Here is a 17,090-nt window from a genome sequence, read left to right on the forward strand (position 1 = left end):
CTGAAGCATAAAGAGACGTGCAATTTTGCGAAGTTGAATAGTTGTATGTAGATAGGTGTAGGTATAACACTATCACCGATGAGAAGATATAATTGATACAATTGCGTGTAGCATGGGAAACTTGAAAAATTAGATTTTGGCAAGGAATGCGTTCATAATGTCTATCCCAAATTATGAAAGGAAAGCGACTCAAGTATGTTCCCAGCCCCTTAAGGTCAGAATATATATAATACAGTCCCAGACACCAAGCCTACACAGCACAGAAGAAGGGGATGTAGCCAGGGTCAAGTGTCCTATAGATGAATGGCATGCCCATGCTAAGACCATCATGCTCAAATCCCCTGGAGCGGACCTTGTCGCTCATACTCCCCATGGCGGCAAGGAACGTGGCCGCTGCATCCTTGGTGGCTTGGTTGAGCCTCTGGAGCATACTGTCTGCCGAGAAGGCGTTCTGGAGGTTGCGCTGCGATGTTTCGTAGAACGGACGGTTGAACGAGGCAATGAATCCAATATAGTGGACCGCCTGCTTGGCATCAGGGAGGAAAGGCATGAGGTCTTTGACGCCCTTTGCTTCAGGGACGGGGGCGTGCAGGGCAGGGAGATGGAATGGGAGAGTGGCTTTGGAGCCGATCGGGTCGCCCCCATTCAATGCATGATGCCCCACGCTGACAATGAAGCCGAAATGCGTCAAAACCTCCACAAGGACCTTTTTGTCTGCGGGGCTGTCGGAGGTGACCTGGGGAAAATCGTGGACCTTGGCATTCGCAGTGACCTCGCTGAACCAGGCTTGCAACTCAAAATCGGCGGCAACGTCGGCGTCACTCCCATAGTAAGAGTCCACAACGGACTGAAAGAAGGCCTTGTACCCCTGATGGATCTCATCAGCGTCTTGAAAAAAAGGGAAAGCCTTGAAGGGGTATTCGTTTTTGTCGTTGATGAGGCCCCGGGCCTTGAGATCCGTATGTAGATATCCGGACTGGAACTTGCCAGCAGTTGGCCAGCTCTCGGTGACGAAATCTCGGCATCTATGGGTGCTGTTTAGTTTTGAACGTGGAGGGAAGTTTGATTGTGCGGTCTGGTACTTACCCAACATTGTTCACATACATGAGCTGGTCCCAGTGGCCTCCGGGATTGAAGCACAGCTGCTCTCCAACACTGCGGATGGTCAATGTCTGGTTTAGCTAGATATAGAGGGCTGCACATACATCCGAGAGGAGTAACCTTGGAGCATCAGGCGGTCAAGGACTACCATTACAGGGTGGTCTTCGCTCAAAGTGTGCAGAGCGGCCTGGTGCACTCCCTCGGAAACGTCGTGGGTGATGACCAGGTGTAACATCTGGGCATGGAACATGTCGTTGACATTGAACATTATTTTTGCGAGCAGCCAGTCATTGGGCTCGTCTAGGGGAGTGTATACGAGGTCTGCTCCGGTATTGGTCTTGATTGCAAGAGGCAGAAAGTCCTTCGACTCGGGATGGATGAAGAAGTAGGCTGAGCAGGCTGCGCCATAGCGCTTTGGCTCAATCGTTGTCTTTTCGTACGCCTCTTGATGACTGTCTTTTTAGTTGTTAGCTTATCGGCCAACCCGTCGTGGTAAGGAACTCACGGTCAACGTAAAACAAGAGTCCCGTAGACTTGAGCTCCTCGAGGGTGGCACCCGCAATCTCAGTAGCCACTTCATCTGCCATCTGGAAGGGCAACTCTTCGGCAGGATGTACCAGTTTGAGGGGATAGGGGTTCTGGCTTAGTCTCTCCATGCTGAAAAGGAGGTCCTGGGTGTAGTTTGTCATGATTCCAGGCGCCGTGCTCCGAGGGTTCGACTCCATCCATTGTCCCTCGTAGAGAACGGTAGCGTATGCCTCCATACTGTCCAATCCACCATTCTACAGCCAAGAAAAAAAAAGAAGTTAGCCGGTTCAGGCTCAATATGAGAATCTGGAAGACTTACGGCAGCAATGGCAGATTCGAGGGCCTTGACATCCTTGGCGATCCTCGCATCGATTTCCTCCCGGTCGATCATCCAAGTCTCCATGTCGGCCTCATGTCGCGCGTTCCCCAGGGTGCCATTTAGAAAGGGCGCGGCCTCACCGATTAGGGACGGCCCATACACAAAGCCCTCGTCTCTGGCAGCGACAGCTGCAGCGCGATGTTGAGGGTTTGGGTCATCCTGCGGGAGGCAGGCTGGTGTCGAGTTGTGCGCCCTGTGGACCAACACAGTATCCCGAGGGAGAGCACTCGCAGAGGCCAAGGCGCTGAGCGCTAGATATGCCGATGCTGCCTTCATCTCTTATATAAAACGGGCGAAGTTGGGCCAAGCAAAGATAGTTGGGGAGGGATACAAGTCACAACGCTTCTGAGACAAAATGCTGGCGGAGACGCATATTTATTTGGGATCTGGGGTTTTGATTTTATTACACAGTAATGCAGCAACAGCCATAACACAGAGATCTGGACACTAGAAATGCCTACTCGTAGGAGTTTGAAGGATTGGGAATACTGATGTTTAGGCCGAAAGAGGGATAACTTAAGATGTAAGCTCGAGCACGGAGTTCAACAGGGATCGGGCGCTCCGGCCGGGTGTCGGGAGTCCGGGACAGTTTGGGTTTTGGAGGAGCAGGATAGAAGATGACCCCTAAGCTGCATTCATGGCCAAGAGGAACTTGAAAATTGTGTGGTTTGTCGCTCTCAAAGATAGGAATGTCCAATTCCTTTCTGCGGGTTCTACCGTGAGCTATTGTTAGCAATTCTGTCAGTTCAACCCCGCAGTTCACATTGTACTCCGTACAATTAAAGCTTCCGGTGCTCCGCAATGATCTTGGCGCTCACAGAATAAAGATGGCGTTTATGCCATGCTAGGCCTAAACGGATCCCCGGAACAGATCGCTAATATAAAGCCGGACGAGGGGGATCCATGTCGAGCTCTGGTAGTTGGGACTGCGGGAGGACCCGACGTCATCGGAGAGCTTTATGCTGACGAAGATGGCCCCTGTGTTTTGGCCAACCGTGAACTGTCTCGTATCTCAGATTGGAGGCATGTCTTAAGTGAAGAGGTAGTCTCACGAATGACACGTATTGCTCCAAGCATCTGGACCATTTGGGAAAGCAGATGCAGGATCGACAGCTTCGACCGATGATCAGACGCCCGCCTGCAGATTTGGCCTCGTCGACGCTCTGTGAGTGCTCCCGGATAGCCCATCCTCCGTACTACTGGCCTTCCCAATTGCGCGCCTCGCAGCCCAGCCACTGGACGCAGCTCAATGCAACTCCCGCGGTCATTGCCCAGTTAATGCCAGTTCCAAGCCGTGTTTATGCTCGTGGCTGATTATTGACCCCCCTGGATCGTATCGATTGTACGGCCCACAACCTGCCTATCGAGGCAACTATCGGCATTTGAGGTTTCAGTCACAAGGGTCGTGGAATGGTAATTGGCAGGAGGCCAAGGGGCAGATCAAAGTGCCCGACATGGATACAATAGTTCCATCACGGCGATCCTCTCGGCCTCTGCATTTATTATCCCAGGGGCTCTCGCCCTCGGCGCTCAACTTGACGCCTTTACTCGTCTTGACCTAGCGATTTCAATCTTCACCATCACAATGACTCTCCTCAGGACCATCACCGCCCTCGGCCTGGCGGCCAGCTCCGTCCAGGGATGCCTCACCCCTCGGGAAATTGAGGCTGAGCGCCACGCTCGCCTCACTGGCAACCGTCCTAGTCGCATGGCCCCCTCTTCTGGCGGCCCCTCAGTCTCCAGCGCGTTCCCCATTGGCACGGGCAACCGCTTCTCCAGCAACGGCACCATCCCCGTCGGCCTTGGTGTTGACGACCGCGACCTCGAGTCTATCCTCAATGTCGAGGAGATCGCCTCTGCCCTGCAGGCCCTGAAGAATGGCTACGGTGACGAGATTGAGCTCTTCGAGCCGCCCGTCAAGACCTTCGAGGGTCGCACCTTTCCTGGTGCCATCATCGGAGACAACCCCAGGGTCTTCATCATGAGCGGTATCCACGCCCGCGAGCGTGGTGGCCCGGATATCGTCACCTACTTCCTGGCCGATCTGCTCGCCGCTCGCAAGGCTGGCACCGGCGTCTCGTACGGCGGACGCGACTACACCGCCGAGGATGTCACGACGGCTCTGTCTGCGGGCATTGTTACACTGCCCATCGCGAACCCCGACGGTGTGGCCTACGACCAGGAGACGGACTCTTGCTGGCGCAAGAACCGTAACACCGAGTCCTCCTCTGGCGGCGGCGACGATGTGGGCATCGACCTGAACCGCAACTACGACTTTGTCTGGGACTTCGAGACGGCCTTCAGCCCGGAGGCCGGTGAGCCCGCTTCCAACGACCCGGCGAGCGAGATCTTCTGCGGTACCAGCCCGGCCTCGGAGCCCGAGACCCAGGCTGTCGTCTGGGCCCTGGACAAGTACACCAACGTCACCTTCATGATGGATCTCCACTCCTACGGACCCAGCCTCCTGTACGGATGGGGCGACGACCAGGTCGGTGACGACCCCGAGCAGTACATTACCAACAAGGAGTTTGATGGTAAGCGAGGCGTCATTGACGACACCGAGTACAAGGAGTACCTCTCTCCCGAGGACTTCAAGACCGAGAAGGATGGCACTGCCACCATGGTCGAGGCTATGCTCGCCGCTGGTACCGCAGAGTACACGGCCTACGAGGCCGTTGGCCTGTATCCCACCTCGGGTGCCAGCAACGACTATGCCATGGGCCGATACTACGGCAAGACGTCCTGCGGTGCTAGCAGGATGTTTGGCTTCACTCTCGAGTTCGGTTCCGGCAGCTCCGCCGACCCCAGCTGCCCCTTCTACCCCGACAACGAGGAGTATCACGACAACATGAGGCAGGTTGGTGCCGGTTTCATGGAGATGCTGCTGCTTGCTGCTGGCCCTGCTGGCGAGCCCGTCTATCTTGAGTGCTAAGTGTAAGGCATTATGCCAGGGGGCCTAGCTAGAAGATGGGAATCGAGATGATTGACCAATGATTGTTGTGCTTCGTCAGTGTATGGTGAACGACTGGAAGATCTAAGCGAATAAACCAGTCTTGTTGGTAACACAGGAGTGGTAGGTACTCCGTAGCCTTTGCACGTTGGGACACGCTGTCGCACCCACCAGGTTTAGCGGCATCCCAGTCGGATAAGGCGCCCTCGCCGGCATTAGGCCCATTAGTACGGAGGTCGCTGTTAAAAGAAATGTCTGCCAAGACGCTAGGGGGTATGCTAGCGTAGCCCATGGGAATTTTCACACCATATTTACTAGGTGTAATTCTTCACCCTAACCTCCAATCCCCTCTAGTAGCTTCCCTTCTTTTTATCCTATAATACAACGATCGCAACGATACCGTATATAGATATCGCTACTAGGGCCTTTATGGTAGCTTTAAAGGCATTAGGAAACAATGCTACTGCCGAAGTAGCAGAACTTACGGCGTTGAACCCTCGTATAATTAGCAGAATCTATGCTAGAGCTATCGCGGCTAGCTTTGATCCTCACCACCAGCCAACGAAGCAAACCCATGAAGAGATCAACTACTGAGCCTTATGCGCCATAATTAATATAGCCGTGAATGAATATACGCTGACTTCTCTACCTCCCTTAAGAGTTATAGCATCGAGTTATCCGCCTCTACGATCTACCTTATGCTCAAAAAGGTCGGGGAGCGATACCATAGAATTTACACAGTACAATTCCCTATTATGCTCTAGCCTCATTCAGGGTATATGACTAGCGTCAGACATTTCTTTTAACAGCGACCTCCGTACAATTAGGCCCCTAACCTTATCGCGTCGTCGACCGCCTAGCCTCGCATAAGGAGGCCGGGCCGACCCTCTATCCTCCGTTGTGTATTGTTTATCAAGATTCAAGGAGCGAATGGAGGAAGAAAAGGGATAGGACTCAAGATATAGGCTCAAGCTATCGGATTGTTGCCTGGCAACTGGGAAGTATAGGTCCGTGGATCCGGAGCTCCGGACAATCGGCTTGTTCCAACCACGGACAAGCTATCTGCACTCTCTAAGGACAGGCATACTTCAACGTGCACCTCATCAGTCTAACATAAAGGCAGGTCCATGGGAAGGGGGCACCTCCTGTGCACTGGGAATTATCGAGCGTTTCGTCAGGATACCAACAACTCCCAAGCACCTCATCTCCGTTCTGTGGCGTGATGGTGTACTTCTTGATGTCGCCATCCCAGTGGAAGTCAAACTGTTTGGGGCACTGGCTACCACACGGCACGTACCCAGTGAAGTCGCTGCCGCCAATTGTGTCGATGCTGGTCCCCAGGATGGAACATGCATCACATGGACCTTGGGCATCCGTCGCACTGAGATTTGAGTCCCAGGTTTGGGGATCGCTGACGGACCAAGTTGAGCACGTGCCCGACCAGAGGACGAAGTCAGCCTTGGGCTCCTCAGGCCCTCCATCTCCTCCATCTCCTCCGTCTCCTCCATCTCCCCCGTCTCCTCCATCTCCTCCATCTCCGCCCCCGCCTCCCGATTCCCCAGGAAGGATGGGCAGGCCGGGGTCTACAATCGCACCGTCGTCTCCTCCGGGCGGGCAGCTGTTGAACCAAGTCCAACCCAGGGCCGTCTTGGGGTTGACTTCGGTCATGTCGGCACGCCCCTGGCCGCCGAGGTTGGGGAAGTGCAGGTTGGGGCCTGAGGACGAGCCTAGATATTTCTTGCCCTGCGGGTCCCACCAGAAGGAGCTTCCCGAGATCTCTTTCTCGCCCATGTTGTACCAGACCTCTGTGTCACCAGAGAACTTGTCAATCCACATGAAGTCGTCGCGACCGTCACCATTAACGTCGGCCCAGCGGTGGTTGGCACGGTCCTTGCCCACCTCGAACTTGATCTGGTTCATCCACTGCAGCCCTTCCGGCCTATTTAGCCAGCCGGTCACTCTGCCGTTCGGCTCCAGACACAAGTAGTCGACGCGCTTGTCGCCGTCAATGTCAGCGAATTGGATGCCGAGATCATACAGCCCGACGCCCCAACCCTGAGTGCACCCGGACCCTACGACCCTGGTTTTCGCGCTGAAGGAAAACTGGTCAGATGCCTTGTCCCAGTAGGTGTAGTAGACATCCAAGGCGCCAGTTGCCTTGTCAGTGATGATGACATCACAGAAGCCGTCGCCGTTCCAGTCGCCGAGGTGGATGGCCTTGCGGTTGATGACGCCGAGATCCAGGACGATGCCCTTGTCGTGCCAGCCGGAGTAATCCGTGTTGGGAGGTGTGTTGGAATTCCGGAAGATGGTGATCTTGCTGTTGTGGTCTATGAAGACGTAGTCGTCGTTTCCGGTACCGGACATGTCACACCAGCGTGCGCCATCGCCTAGCGAAGACGCCGTCAGCATCTGGGGCCACGGCTGACATCTTGGGAGAGCAACAAGGAAGGCTCACCTTTTTGATGCGCACCACCACCTCCCGTGTTCTTCCATGCGCTCACCTCATAATCGCAACGCTCGTCTTTGACCGTCAGGCATTTGACATAGACATACTACACGCGAGGGTTAGTTGGCGTGGCCGGTATGTACCGCTGCCGCCCTCGTCTCTCGGGGGGGGGGCACTTACATCGGCTCTGCCACTGTCATAGAGCCTCGCAAAGCGGATCTGAGAACGGGCTCCCTCCTCGGCCATGCCGCCATGCGTCACGCCAACTGAGTCCCAGTTTGGGATTAGACCCTTCGACTGGCCTCTTTGGTTGATGTACGTCGTGACCTTGCCGGTGTCATCCAGCCAGAGCCAATCGGAGCGGAAACTGCGCGCATGAGCTGTTAGCATGATTGAAACGCGTGAAAATTTCACTACTCACTCTCCATTGATGTCAACCAGTTGCACGCCGTCGATGTTGCCCATACCCTTGCCGGTGAAGATGGGCTTTCCCTCGCCGAAGTCTTGCCAGTAAGCCGCCTTCTCGCCCACGCCGCCGTTGCGCCAGCAGTAGATGTCACCATTGCCAGCGACGACGCAGTAGTCCAGCCGCCCATCACCGTCGATATCGCCAAGGCGGACATTGGTCTGGGCGTAGCCGCTGGGAGCCGTCTTGTACAGACCAATGTCCCTAAACATCGGAGGCTTGCCGCCGTCGTTGATGGCAACGTGCATGTTTCCCTCGGGACCGATGCAGATGAAATCGTCTAGTCCATCGTTGTTGACATCACCCCATCTGATGCCTCTCTGCTTGCATGTGGCCCCGAGGGAGGGGATGTGCGTCTTGTCGCCAAATTTGCCGCCGCCCAGGTTCTCTCTGTAGTAAATGGCCCCTTCGCCCTGGCTGAAGACCCAGTCATCACGCTCGCCACCGCGGTCAGCGCCGTTGTTGACGAGCTGCGCGAACCAGACAGTGTCGTCTCCGGCGTACCAGCCTTCGTGGATTTTGCCCATGGCCTGCGAGCTGTGCTTATACTGACCGTCGTCGATGATCCGCGGCGACAGGGCCTTTAGGACCTGAGTCCTGCCTCTGGGGTCCACGTTGCCGCTGCCAAACGATTTGTCGCACGTGGTGGTGCCCCCCACGGCGTCCGAGAAGGCGACGTCGTTGCTCGGAGCCGAGAGCCACCCCTTGGTGTGAAGCTGTTTGATGGCCTGGTTCCATTTTGCGGCCATCATCTTGTACCCGTAGTCGTTGGGGTGCGTCGTGTCAGAGAGGTCGTCCGTCGTCATCCAGCCGTCACCGAACTCAACGAGGACGATTTGCTTGCCTTTGTCAATCAACTCCTGGGACAGGGCGCGGTACTGGTCGTTGATGAGGTCGACGTTGGTCTGGTCGGACTTGTTGGGGATAAGGGTCGATAGCACGACACACACGTTGGGTACCGTGTCGAAGATGTAGTTGATCATGGCCCGCATGCGGTCCCCCGTGGAATCGACGTAGTAGTTCTGTGTGGCGTCGTTGGTTCCCGCGTTGACGAGAACCACATTGGGCTTATACAGCGGCACTACGGTGCGGGCCCTGTCATCAACCTGCTCGACGCGGTAACCTGGCCAGCCTTCGACGTCCTAGTACCGAGTCATCAGCTAACAAGAGTTGCAGTAAAAAGGAGGGTGATTGGTGAGACAAACTCTGTCGTTCATGGTCCCGTTACTACGACTGCCGACCATGTTGACATTCCAGCCATCGAAGCGGAGTTGGTCTCGTAAAGCTTTGCGATATCCATTACCATCTGAGGACATCTGACCCCAAGTGATGGAAGCGCCGAGGGGGAGGATGCGCAGGTAGAACGTATCAGCACGGATGGACAAAGCTCTCTTGAGGTCCTGGGGATCAGATATTGACAGGGAGGAGAAGGAAGTGGTGTTAAGATGCTGAGAGTTGATTCCGTTTTGAGCATATGCAGCGATGGAGTGGAGGAGAGCAAACAACAGCATTGTCGTCCACCTGGCATGTGCCAGATTTGCTCTGGGGACCCGCATGTTGGGTGAAAGTGAAGGGGCGAGAACCTCAGCGATTAGCAGATCTCCAGGAAAGACTGAATAAGACGGGTATCCCCCGTCTCAAATCTCAGCAATGGAGATACTGGTGGCCAGGTAACTATGTGCGAATTCTTGACCCGGACCTGGGACTCTCATATACCGCTCACGAGTATACCAAGTTTTGCAGAAAAACATGGAAGAACTGTCTATCTGTTACTTGCGTAGGCGAGGTCGGTCGACTATTATATACTATTCCGCTTTGGATAGGGTGGTAGGCTCCTTAGGTACGGAGAGTGCTGTGTCGATTGCATTGGATGAATCCAACCGTAGCTTCGGCATCTCAATTAATACTACAAGGACCTACTTGGCAACACAGCCAAACCAGCCACCCCCGGCTCTCTCTTCTTTTGGCCCTTCCCCGACTAGTTATGCATGGTAGATATAAGCGAGAAGGGTCTCCGGTGAAGATGGGTGCGTCCCGAGGAGGGATCCGTGAAATATTACGGAGTCCAGAGTACACGGCGATGCAATAGAAATTAGGCCCCTGGTTCACGCTGCATTCCTGATACTATTAATGCTTATTTGCAGGTTTACTAAAGTTGAATAGGAAATAGTGGTAATTACGAAGTGAGCGGCTTCTCCGAGGGTCATATTAACTATACGGACTAATCCTATCATAGCTTCCCGCCCCCAACAGGGCTCACCACGCATCACCAATATAGGATGACAAAATATTGCCTAAAAGCTGATGCCTCATATCGAGATAATAGACATGCATAGTAAAGGCACTATGACGGTCTGGCCCCTGCGGGGCTCTAGCGGTGGCTTACACTACTGCCGTCAGCATGCGTAAACAAGCTACAACTATGAGAAAAAGCCATGGATAAAAACAGTACATAGCTAGCGAATGCACAGCCTAAGCCCTACGTAGGCCTCAAGCCCGTAACATTAAACCCCTCTCCCGGCCTTCTCGTCAGTGCTAGATTCTAAGGCAAGTCTCTTACTTATACCATATACCACCCAGGACCTCACTAGCTAGTCTCTCGGCTCACTAGCTACACCGCCCTGCGAGCCCCAATGCACCGCAGATAGATTCGAACTTGTACACTTGGGGAATTTAGTTAGAAATTTATGACGGTCTGGTCCCTGCGGGGCCCCAGACGTGGCTTACGCTACTGCCGTCAGCGTGTGTACATTTAGCCACGTCGAAGAACAACCGTGGCCATGGTTTAGGGTGAGGTATGTGCCATTCCGTCAACTCCTTTCAATGGTAATTTTTGTCGTCTCTATGATGGCCTTGTCGCTGTTCTGATCCTCGCTCGCTGGTCTCGGCCCTCCACGGATAACGGTTGTCGAGGTTCCACCAGCTGCGGTTGGGGGCTGGGCCGTCCCATCCCATCGTGTCATTTCGAGATCGGGATCCATGTGTCCAAACTGCGCATATGGGCTTTGTCGGGCATAACCGTGGCTGCGGGGCGTGGAGCGAGCAAACTTCTGTGTGCTTGCCACCTCGGACAACCCAGTCGTGCCAAGGAGTCTCGAGGAGACGTGTCGGGTGAAGTTTTTGAGCGTCGGAATGGTGCCGCAGATGACGAGAAGGTTGCATTCTAGCTGACTAGAGGTTGACTATGTTAGCATTGAATTAATGGGTGGTTAAGAGTGGAACAGGTACTACCTCCAAATACTGGCTTGCGCCGTCACCCAGCTCTGGTCTGGTCCAGCTATTAGCGGGAGGATCGCAGCTCGTACAACCGAGGTAATAATGGTCCTGAAATTCAGGATCAGTCACATAATTCCAGGCTTCCAATAGGCAATGACACAACTTACATGACACCAACAGAGAACAGGCCGAACACGCCAATTTTGGGTGCGCGAGGCATCTTCAGGCCCCAAATCACTGCATAAACGGTCAGCGTGCATTGGCGGAACTAGAAGCACTGGATGAGAACGTACTGGGAATGGGTAGGATAAGAAGCACAAGGGTGGTAAAGATATTGGCGACGCAGGTTGCAATAGACAAGGCCATGCTATCGATACATTGGCCTTCGACGTCCAACATCCATGAAGCCTGGACTGGCTGGCAAGCAAACAACAGAGCCAAGGAAATGGCCGGCGTGTAGCATGCAATGATACCCAGAGTCGCAAATATGGTATATCTAAAGAGCTTTTGAGGAGACATGCGAAGGTAAAAGATTAAGAGAGCGACTTTTGCCAAGGAGGCACAGGGCATAAATGTTGCGCCGCTGATGTATACCGACTTGATCCGTTAGCATGCTTGTTTTATAGAGAAAGTATATGTTGCTTACAATCTTAAAGAGGGCATATCTCTCTATGGGTTGCTCCCACCCGTGTACTCCTCTTGCGTTGATCGCAACGGACCCTTGCATATGACGTGAGTTTAAATTCTGGGTAACAGGTAGGAGTAATATTACAGATGGTGACGCCTTGGGTGACTAAAGAGAATATCTTCAGTGCATGTTAGGAGATCTGTACTCCTTGATGTTGCATGGAGCAAAGGGCCATACCCAGGAAGAAATCAGGAAACCTTGCTTCTCGGTCAGCGTCTCCCTTGGGGACAATGGGGAGATGACACATACCGTCTTCGATTTGCAAACCCTTGGATAGCACAAGCTTAGTGTAAAGTTGTTGCGATAGAAACAGGAGAGCGAGAAGGTTGCCGATGCTGAAGACGGCGTATAGAGCAGCGTGAAATTGCGTCTGGGGGTTGTCAAAGTTGACCCCGTAGCCTTTTGGGGCCTCGAGATACGTTCTGACGCCATCGCTGACTGGGAACGATGAGTAGTCGGGCATATTGGGTATTTCCACCTGTCCTCGACAGTCGTATGACGGAGAAGGTCGGCTGAAGACGACCAAGCATCGAAGAGAAAGAACAGAGGTGTGATGTGTCTTCTCTTAATCCATGGAATCCAGCGTCTCCAATCATTAGCTCCCCTAGACAATTCGTCGAACGAGTCATTCACCTGAGGATTCTTGGCGCCTCAGTTATTCTGGAACAAAAGTCACCGTGATCTTCGTCAGGAGCTCATGCAAACTTGTGCAGATCGGGCGAGAGCAGCGATCCCACATAGCAAAACGCAGAGCCAAGGCATGGTTGCTGATTCGCGGCGGCTCAGCCCAACAAAGAATCAAAGACACGGAGGCGGCACAGCGGTGGTGTGGATCACGAGTTCATGAGTCCATGAGGAGCATGATTGACTCTAGAATTCCGCCAAAAGCGGGTTGGGGTCTAGCGTGGGGAAAGCCGAGCTGATCGCTGCCATGTTGATGCTGGCTTGCACTAGCATGGCGGTGGTGCCATGGTGGATGGAACATTGTGTTTTTGGTGGTAGGAGGGATGGCTTCTTCCTTCAACAATAAATCCGAGCAGGCACATGCGGCCTATGAGGGCTAGCAGATGTGGAGGGGGATACTGGCCTGAGAAGCGAAGATTGTGATAACCACAGCAGCTCGTGATGACCACTCTATCGGAATTCTCTGTCGGAATTCTCATTCAAGGAGTCGCAAACTTGTCACTCAGTGATCAGTGATCGGAGCATTGGAAACCCGGGAAACTGGGTGACTGGCGGCACTTCCCCCCATAACCCATGCGTTTTCTGCCTCAAAGGGGAGTGGGAGCGCGGCATTTCCGCCCAAAAGCGAAAATGGAAAGACCATTTTTAGCCTCGTCGTTCCTTTTGGGAGAGTTCGATACTGATTCTGGGTCGGCCAGAGACAGGCGGCGGTGTGAGACAAACGGGGGGGTCATGTTCGTGTTGTCAGCCAGGAGGCTGGGAGCGTGGAGACAGGGCTGATGTTACTCACGTACGAGTGCTTGTACAACAGCCGTCGACAAGACAAGGGCGATGGCGAGGAGCCCGAAGAAACAAACAGATACCATTAGAGTTAATAGATAGAGCGGGGCGACAGCATCCGTGATCAACTCCAAACTCTCTTGAGCCAATTCGAGCAGCTTAACATTCGCGATGCAGAGATATAACAGGCCCCCTTATCCATTCAAATTTGGGAAGAGCTCATGTAGGACCCGGGTTATCGATAAGATCTCTTCGATTCATGTTATGTCCGCAATGACTTGCGCAAAATCGCGTTCCTAAGTACAAGGATGATCCTTTCGTCGGCCGAAGGAACAACAGCGGTGTCAACTGCGTCGGTCTAGCCGCGTCAGCGTATCTTCATTGCCAGAGACCTTGTCCGCAACCCCAAGGTCACCCTCCTATACGAGGCAACGAGTGTGCTGGATATCGGGTCGGAGCGCATGATGTAGGGGGCTCTCATAGCTAGTCCTTATTAATATTTTCCCCGCTAGTTTCTACTTTCTATCTAAGGGCGACTCGTGCTTGGGAGCGCGATCCAGAAGGGGTTTTAGGCCAGGAAGAGAGACAACGATAATAGCGAGCGCCATCTCGACCATGCTAAGAGGATCTATAATACCGACAGTTAGCTACTAGTAATATTTGGAGCACTTGCTAGTCGTAGAAGGGGCTCGACTTACAGACGAGATTCTCTTGTCCAGTGCCAATCTTAAGCGTTGCAAAGCGGACGACAGTTGAAAAAATAGTTAGAGTACCGAAAACGAAGGTTAGGGTGAGACCAGTAGACGATGGTAGGATACCCTGGATCAGCAGGATGAGCGGAACTGCATAGACTATTTGAAAGTTAGCTTGAATCTAGGGCGAATAGATGCTATTTATCCTCAAGGTAAGACTTACCAACAAGGTAGCAGGCCAGATTGAGGGTAAAGTTGAGGATAAAAGGCTCGGGGGCGTAGAAGACGCTGCAGGCGCCTTCTTCCTGCGACCACTGCACGGAAACGTCCTTGCCACAAAAGAAGGTATCGTCCCACAGGATAGCCATATACGACAAGCAGACAAATGCGGTAATGCCGTAGAGGGCCTTGCGCATGCCCGAGCCGATGTCGTAGCGGAAGTAGGACCAGTAGAAGGCCAGCATGCTCAATTTGGGGAAACCCATGCCGAAATCGTAGAAATAGTTGGAGGCAAAGGAGATCTTTCAATCCTGGATTAGCCTGATGACATCGGAATTTTTCTCCAGCCTGGCCAGGGATTTGTCTCCCACCTTAGATAGCTTGACAGACGGCGCCCACGCGTCAAGGACCCCCATCTGGAAGGTCAAGGTATCGCAAATGATGAGAGCGAGGGCGTCGAGGGCTGAGGCAATGAGAAGCCAGTCGGACCAGTCTAGCTTCTCACGCAGGCGGAAAAGGCGAGTATAGACGCGCAGGGCGACGAAAACGAAGGCGAGGGCCAGCAGAATCCATTCTGATATCTAACAATGGTCAGCACCAAGGCGTATGACGGGGGAATCGAGGGCATAGACGCGACAATAGGTACTTACCATACAGTCTTTGCCATCGATAAAATACGCCATCTTGACCAAATATGTCCGGCTCGTGACGATTTGAGCACAGGTGGTAAGGCGGACGAGAAAGGCTACTATGCCATAAAAGAAGCAGATCTACGCGACGCAAGGAATGACGAGGATGAAAGCGCGTTAGAGATTTTTAAAAAATTGGCAATGGGCTCGGGCAATAAATTGCTACCTACCAATACGTGGTGATGGCCAACACCTCAATTGACCAGGTCTCGACTCCCCTTACGCCAAGCGGGACATGGCTTGCGATGCTGCATGGCAGGGTGGGCAGCGCGATACGGGGTATGATATGTCAAATATTGGCACTCGATACAGGGCTCTTGTGGCCTGGCATAATAACGGGGCACTCTCCCGGTTTGTTCTCTATCGAGCCGTGTGGGCTGTTGGTTCCATTTGACTGTGGCCGAAACCATGCTAATGCACGAGGGCAGGTGTGTTGGTTGCGGACTCACGGTGGCCGAGGCTGCCCGCCGTCGATGGACCAACAGGCAGTTTATGAGAAACACTGTGCCAAGCAGTCGGTTTACAAAGGGCCCAATCGACGCGACCTGTCCTCTTCGACATTGGTTGGGTCTCCACATGGATGGTAGTACTCCGTACTTAGTATGTGATGGTATCCATGTTCGGAGTAATATCCCATGGGTCCTGCCCCCCTGCACGCGGGGGGCGAACCACTCGACTCCATAAATCCCTCAAGGGTCATGTTCATATGGAAGCTTCGGTAAGGGATGGATAATATGGCAACCCAGTTGCAAATGCAGCGTGTAACGTACGGGCGGTCGTCTCACAGATGCTGACTGGACTGGCCTGGCATTGAGAGTTCATGTACGGAGTACGTAGTACGGATACAGAGTTACTTGATTAGCAAAAAACACGATTCTTTGTTTCCACTTCCGTGAAGAAGTTCGATTTAGTTGAGCTGAGCATCCCTGCCCTGGTCCCTGGAAAAAAAATGCGCTCGTATAATGACTACCTTGCCAGCGGCCCCGACCGAAGATCAATCGGTGTCGTCGCGCCGATGGTATGTTACACTGACAAGCTCTGATTTGTAGATTACATCTGGTCGTTGCATGCTGTTGAGCTCCACGTCGCTGCCTTCCTCCTCCCCGGCAGCGCCGATCCTCGTGGTTGTAGAATAAGCATCCCGGCCGGAAGATAACTTCATGTGGCTCGAAGATGCGGGGTAGTTCTTGTAGCCGTTGCCATGAGAATTGGCGTTTCCACTGCGTTTCGAGGAACTGATTTCGGCGCGGTGAATAAGCGACTTCAGGGCAGGTAGACACACCACCACGATGGCGGCCACGAGTTCAGCCATAGACAAGACATCTAGATCATGTTAGCTTTAGAGGCTCACGCCCCATGGGACCGAGGAATCACGTACAAACATTGGTCCATGCGTGGATAACCTGCAGTGTGGCAAACCGGCTGACACTGACTGCTACAGTGATGAGACCTGAGCAAAAGGTGGCTATTAGACCGATCATGTAGCTCCTTCTGATCTGAAGACCACGCAGCATAGGGAAGGGAAGCATGAAAACTATGGTCATGTTAGCAATTAGGGTCTAGGAGGTGATATCAAGTCATCCATCAGCATACTCATAAGGTCGGAAGCGATATTCATTGCCCAGTCGATTTGTGTAATCTCCATGGAGTCAAAGCTGCTGCACGTGCCCTCAAGATCCCAATTAACCGAGACATTGGAGCCGCACCAGAAGGTGTCCACAAAGCAGGTTGTGATGGCAAAAGAGACGGTTAAGCCCGTCGCGACATAGAGGATCTTGCGCAGAGTCGGCAAGGTACTCGGTATGAGTCGAAAATAAAAAGCCAGCAGCGCCAACTTGGGAAAGTAGATTCCCGTGTCGTAGAAATAGTTACCGGCAAAGGCAACCTTCATCAGGGATATCTGATCTGCGATGGGCCTCGGCGGCGCATCGGGATCCCAATCGTCCATGCCGCCGAGGTTGTAGGCCATGACATCAGTCGCGAACAGGGCAACAGCATCGAGTGATGAGGCGATGAGTAGCCAGTCGCTGGCAGTGAGTCGTGTTCGCTGAAGCACCAGGCGGAGGAAGAGACGCAGCAATGTGAGGGCGATGGCCAGGGATAGAAGCGCGGCCTCGACAGGCTAGAAAATGTTACACGTCAATCCTGGGATCATTGACACAATGAACGGGGGGCAGCAGGCGGGGGCGAGTCACGTACCACGACGGCCTTCTTGTCGATACCTTTTCCCATGGTGAATTGGGTTGAAG

At 53.4% G+C, this 17,090-nt stretch overlaps 7 protein-coding genes across 7 annotated transcripts; 1 reads left to right on the forward strand and 6 right to left on the reverse strand.

The window, feature by feature from the left end:
- Positions 1 to 250: 250 nt before the first annotated feature.
- On the reverse strand, positions 251 to 2,032 carry ACO1O0_004815 (lipoxygenase; the record flags this gene model as incomplete). Its single annotated transcript, XM_083194248.1, has 5 exons — positions 251 to 1,025; positions 1,087 to 1,155; positions 1,206 to 1,557; positions 1,607 to 1,883; positions 1,949 to 2,032. The coding sequence occupies 5 exons, from the start codon at positions 2,030 to 2,032 to the stop codon at positions 251 to 253; spliced, it is 1,557 nt and encodes a 518-aa protein (XP_083051196.1).
- Positions 2,033 to 3,593: 1,561 nt separating this feature from the next.
- Positions 3,594 to 4,940, forward strand: ACO1O0_004816 (uncharacterized protein; the record flags this gene model as incomplete). The annotated part of the gene is made up of 2 exons (XM_083194249.1): positions 3,594 to 3,705; positions 3,745 to 4,940. The coding sequence occupies 2 exons, from the start codon at positions 3,594 to 3,596 to the stop codon at positions 4,938 to 4,940; spliced, it is 1,308 nt and encodes a 435-aa protein (XP_083051197.1).
- Positions 4,941 to 6,029: 1,089 nt separating this feature from the next.
- ACO1O0_004817 (uncharacterized protein) lies at positions 6,030 to 9,429 on the reverse strand (the record flags this gene model as incomplete). Its single annotated transcript, XM_083194250.1, has 5 exons — positions 6,030 to 7,382; positions 7,588 to 7,774; positions 7,829 to 9,015; positions 9,079 to 9,273; positions 9,424 to 9,429. 5 exons carry the CDS (start codon positions 9,427 to 9,429, stop codon positions 6,030 to 6,032), a joined length of 2,928 nt encoding a protein of 975 aa, XP_083051198.1.
- Positions 9,430 to 11,252: 1,823 nt separating this feature from the next.
- ACO1O0_004818 (uncharacterized protein) lies at positions 11,253 to 12,240 on the reverse strand (the record flags this gene model as incomplete). The annotated part of the gene is made up of 2 exons (XM_083194251.1): positions 11,253 to 11,326; positions 12,027 to 12,240. 2 exons carry the CDS (start codon positions 12,238 to 12,240, stop codon positions 11,253 to 11,255), a joined length of 288 nt encoding a protein of 95 aa, XP_083051199.1.
- A 1,673-nt stretch (positions 12,241 to 13,913) lies between these two features.
- ACO1O0_004819 (uncharacterized protein) lies at positions 13,914 to 14,418 on the reverse strand (the record flags this gene model as incomplete). The annotated part of the gene is made up of 2 exons (XM_083194252.1): positions 13,914 to 14,083; positions 14,157 to 14,418. The coding sequence occupies 2 exons, from the start codon at positions 14,416 to 14,418 to the stop codon at positions 13,914 to 13,916; spliced, it is 432 nt and encodes a 143-aa protein (XP_083051200.1).
- Positions 14,419 to 14,457: 39 nt separating this feature from the next.
- Positions 14,458 to 14,835, reverse strand: ACO1O0_004820 (uncharacterized protein; the record flags this gene model as incomplete). Its single annotated transcript, XM_083194253.1, has 2 exons — positions 14,458 to 14,733; positions 14,803 to 14,835. The coding sequence occupies 2 exons, from the start codon at positions 14,833 to 14,835 to the stop codon at positions 14,458 to 14,460; spliced, it is 309 nt and encodes a 102-aa protein (XP_083051201.1).
- A 1,000-nt stretch (positions 14,836 to 15,835) lies between these two features.
- On the reverse strand, positions 15,836 to 17,073 carry ACO1O0_004821 (uncharacterized protein; the record flags this gene model as incomplete). Its single annotated transcript, XM_083194254.1, has 4 exons — positions 15,836 to 16,164; positions 16,220 to 16,375; positions 16,435 to 16,963; positions 17,041 to 17,073. The coding sequence occupies 4 exons, from the start codon at positions 17,071 to 17,073 to the stop codon at positions 15,836 to 15,838; spliced, it is 1,047 nt and encodes a 348-aa protein (XP_083051202.1).
- Positions 17,074 to 17,090: the final 17 nt, after the last annotated feature.

The sequence above is a fragment of the Amphichorda felina genome, assembly GCF_050947745.1.
Source record: "Amphichorda felina strain 45539 chromosome Unknown scaffold_4, whole genome shotgun sequence".
NCBI lineage: Eukaryota > Fungi > Ascomycota > Sordariomycetes > Hypocreales > Bionectriaceae > Amphichorda > Amphichorda felina.